This window comes from Ursus arctos, unplaced genomic scaffold (assembly GCF_023065955.2).
Source record: "Ursus arctos isolate Adak ecotype North America unplaced genomic scaffold, UrsArc2.0 scaffold_5, whole genome shotgun sequence".
Classification (NCBI taxonomy): Eukaryota; Metazoa; Chordata; class Mammalia; order Carnivora; family Ursidae; genus Ursus; species Ursus arctos.
The window spans coordinates 9,572,000-9,576,326 of NW_026623067.1; the positions used below are offsets into that span (position 1 = coordinate 9,572,000).

General features: G+C 34.8%; 1 protein-coding gene across 1 annotated transcript; it reads right to left on the minus strand.

Moving 5' to 3' along the window:
* Positions 1-672: 672 nt before the first annotated feature.
* LOC113261443 (olfactory receptor 2M3) lies at positions 673-1,611 on the minus strand. Its single transcript, XM_026507566.2, has one exon. It carries the CDS (start codon positions 1,609-1,611, stop codon positions 673-675), a length of 939 nt encoding a protein of 312 aa, XP_026363351.1.
* Between the last annotated feature and the right edge of the window lie 2,716 nt (positions 1,612-4,327).

A 4,327-nucleotide genomic window follows, 5' to 3' on the forward strand; every position in this document is an offset into this window, starting at 1 on the left:
CAGTGCCTAATTACTTATATGTTTTATTGATGTATTGATGGACACTGGTAAATTTTCAGTCCCTTTGGTTCTGAATAATAAAACTAGTTTCTCATTGAACCCATTCATGGAGCTTAGGAGGGTCTAAACAACTTAAAAAGGGGTTGAACCTGAGACTGTTAGTAAAATTTACACTTTTGTGATGCACAAAATTAAAGGTGTGATATAAAAATATCATAGGTTGAAGTGTTATATTGCTTTATTCTGCAAGTCTGGAGGAATAAAAATTAAGAATAATAATGAAATATAAAACAGTAAATAAATGTAAAAAGCCCAGTGTACCAAATCCTCATCCAAAATGACTCAAAAGTGAATGAATACTGTTTTGGATTTACAACCTGGGGAAAAGAAAGTTTGTTTGTTACGTGAATATAAGCCACAAAATTCCTAAAACTTTCAGTCAACCTATAATGTCCTTATTCAAGAAATGGCCACAAATGTAGTGATAACTTAATTAAATAAAAATAATAATAAATATTTGAAATAATTTTCTTTAAAATGAAAGGATTGTGTTATTGCCCAGGAATATGCTTTTTCAAAATATATACATAATAAGCGCCATTTTGAAAAACAGAATTGAAAGAAGAAGGACACTAAGGAGAACTTAGCAAAGCATGAAAATAATTAGGCAATTTATTGTCCAGACTTGCCCTTCCCTAAAACCTTCATGAATGCTCTTGCCACTTCCTTGTTGCGGAGGCTGTAGATGAGGGGATTCAGAATGGGAGTAAGGATGGTGTAGAAGACAGAAACCGTTTTGTCCTGGTTGGGGGAACGATCTGAAGTGGGCCGCATGTACATGAACAAAGCTGCTCCATAGTACATTCCCACCACCATGAGGTGAGAGGAACATGTCGCAAAAGCTTTTCGGCGACCCTCACCAGACGCCATGCGAATGACAGCCAGAATAACACGAGCATAGGAAGCAATGATTACTGCTACAGGGAAAATAATCATTATTATACAGCAATAGAAAAGAACTTCTTCAAATGTTGATGTGTCATTGCATGAGATGATTAGCAGGGAAGGAAAATCACAGAAGAACTGGGCTATTTCCCGGGACCCACAATAGGAGAAGGAAAATGTAGCTACAGCATCAATGACACCATCAGTAGAACCCAGGATCCAGGAAGATGCAGTCATAAGTCCACAAATTTTGGGACTCATAAGATTGGGATATCTTAGAGGGTGGCAAATGGCAATATAGCGGTCATAAGCCATGACTGCCAACAGGAAACATTCACAGCCAAGTAGTGATGTATAGAAGAAAATTTGTGTGGCACAACCTGCCACAGAAATGGACTTGCTGCCAGACAAGTAGTTGAAGGCCATCTTGGGTACAGTGGTGGTGATGAGCATGAGGTCCATGAGGGACAGTTGGCTGAGGAGGAAGTACATGGGGGTGTGGAGCTGGGGGTCCAGGTAGATAAGGAGAATCATAGCAGTGTTTCCCATGAAAGCCACTATGAAGATGACCAAAACCAAAGAGAACAGGAAGATGTGGGTGGGGCTGTGATTGAAGATTCCCAGAAGGATGAAATCAGAGGTGAATGTCTGATTGCCCCATGCCATGATGAATGTGTTCTTTATCTAATACAAGACAAAGTGATATTACTTCATTAATTTGGTAAACATGTATGCAGTGCCTTACAAAGCAAGTGACTGTGGTAAATTCTGTACGTCAGTGATCAAGATGACATCACTGGACCTAGGAATCTCAAAGAACAAAAAGTATAATAACAGAATGAATTATATTCTCTTGGTACTAATTTTTATAAGTGTGGGACTTTTCCTAAGTTCAGCTTCTAAACATCCTTTGAAAATTAATATAATAATATACATCTTTATAATTGATAGTGTCTTCAAATGGGAAAATTCCCAAAATCATTAGACAGTGCCTTGAAACATCAGAAATCCTTGATAGAGAAATTAAGCTTAATTCAGCATGTGTCAGACCAAGTAACAGAGATAAAGAATATAATATGGAACTTTGCTTTCATGATACTGAGTGATTTTTCTGTCAGTGTTAACAAAACATTTACATTTGTCAGTTACTTTACAGTTTAGAGTGTTTGACTTGTAATTTATAGTAAATGTTTTATGCAGTAAGTGGATGTGTTGAGAAAATATTTTAATTATACAAATATAAAAACTTTGTCTCCTTTTGTATAACCCAATGTGATAGGGTGAGTTCTGTTTCCCCAAAAGAGATACATTGAGTCTTAACCCCAGCATCTCAGAATGTAAACTCATTTGAAAATAATTAGCTAAGCGTGCTTGGGTGGCACAGTTGGTCAAGCATCCAACTCATGGTTTCAGCTCAGGTCATGATCTCAGCGTTGTGAGATTGAGCCCCAGGCACAGAGTCTGCTTGAGTTTCTCTCTCTCGCTCTCCCTCTGCTCCTGTCTCCCACACTTTCTCTCTCTCAAATAAACAAATAAATCTTAAAAAGAGAAAATTAAGCTATGATGAGCTCATACTGCAATAGGGCAAACCCTAATCAAATATGACTGATGTCCATATAAGATTCCCATGTGAAGACATAGACACAAGGAGAATGCATTACAATAAAGGCAGAGACTTAAGTGATATATTTACATACCAACAAATTTCAATGATTGTTAGTCATCACCAGAAGCTAGGAGAGAGGCATGGAACAGATTTTCTTACATCCCTCAGAAGTAACCAAGCCTGTTGATATCTTGATTTTAGAATTCCAGTAGTCTCCACTACTCAGAGAATTTAATTGTGTCATTTTAAGCCAAACTGCATGTGGGACCTCGTTATGCTTCACTAGGAAACGAATACATCTGATATCTCCTACAAAAAATTACTACATACAAAAACAGAAATTCAGAGAGGCTTAAGGTTCACACATTCAAACAATGCTTATGAATATCTGTCTATGTGTTGGATACTGGTAGTAAAGCAGCAGTCCAAAATATATATTTATATATATTATAATATATATATATTATATATTATACTATAATATTATATATATATATAATTTGCACTTACATATTGTAATCAGATGGTGACAAAAATTATTAAAACTGAACATAATAAAAAATTAAAAGTAAAAACAATTTTAAAAAATTAAAACACTATAACGTTGTGGAAAAATAATTGAAAAGAAGATGCTAACATTGCACCTTGAATTTTGAAGAATCAAGGAAGACCTCAGGCATCTGATGGTATCTGACAAAAGTAAAAGCCCAGGAGAACTAAAAAAGAGAGAGAGAGAGAAAGAGAGAGACCACACCCTATAAGAAAGAGCAATGCATGCATAAATTCCACAAAGTGGAACTTATATGAAAAAAAAAGTGAAATATATAGAAGATATTAGGGAAACAAAGATTGTAAATTAGAGTTCTGTTTCATGTTCATCATAGCATTTAAAATTCAATTGATGAGGTAAGTATACATGCATGAGAAAAGTTAAAATATGAAGGAAGGTGATAAAAACATTGCCATAAGGACAAAGATAAATCTGGCAAATAGAACAATTAGACAGGGATACACTTTTGTTCACTTCTGCATATTTTTGTGGAGAGACCAAAAACAAGCCTAAACAAAAAAGCAAAGTAAACAAAAAGTAGCAAGGGAAAATTAATCTGTAGAGGAAGATAGCATGTTGAATTCTGCTTCATGAGTTTGAATAGATTTTTTTTAAGTGGGGAGGTAGTAAAATACACTTTCTTTAAGTTTTTATTAGGTATACAAACCATGAATGATGTTAGAATAAAGAGAAACACTCAAGGTATTTTAAAATTTTAATTCATGAATGATTATGACCTACAAATACTAATCTACCAGAATGGTCTGTCTGTATTTTCATCTCATGATGTCACGAAGAAGAGTGACTGATTTCAAGACATTGTGACTCTGTGTACAGGTCCATAGCAATGGCAACTCATTAATCATGGAAATCGTGCTCATAAATTGAGAAAAGAATCATTGCACTAATAAAAAAAAAAAGTCATGGATTGGCCAGGATTTGATTTAAAAAATTAGAAAAGCGCTATGCAAAATGATTCCAGATACATAATGGTGTAATCAATTCTTCCTGCTAAACTAATTAGAGTTTTTTTTTACAGGAATGGTCAGGAAACAAAACAGTTGAGAAAAGTAAAAAAAAAAAAAAATCTCACGTGATCCAAAGTGATCATAGCAAACCTGTTTCTGATAACAAAATACAACCTGAATGAGGATCAATAACAGGGTTAATAGCATAGCTGCACAATCTGATAGCTACACTATCATTAATAAGCCTCAATACTAGAA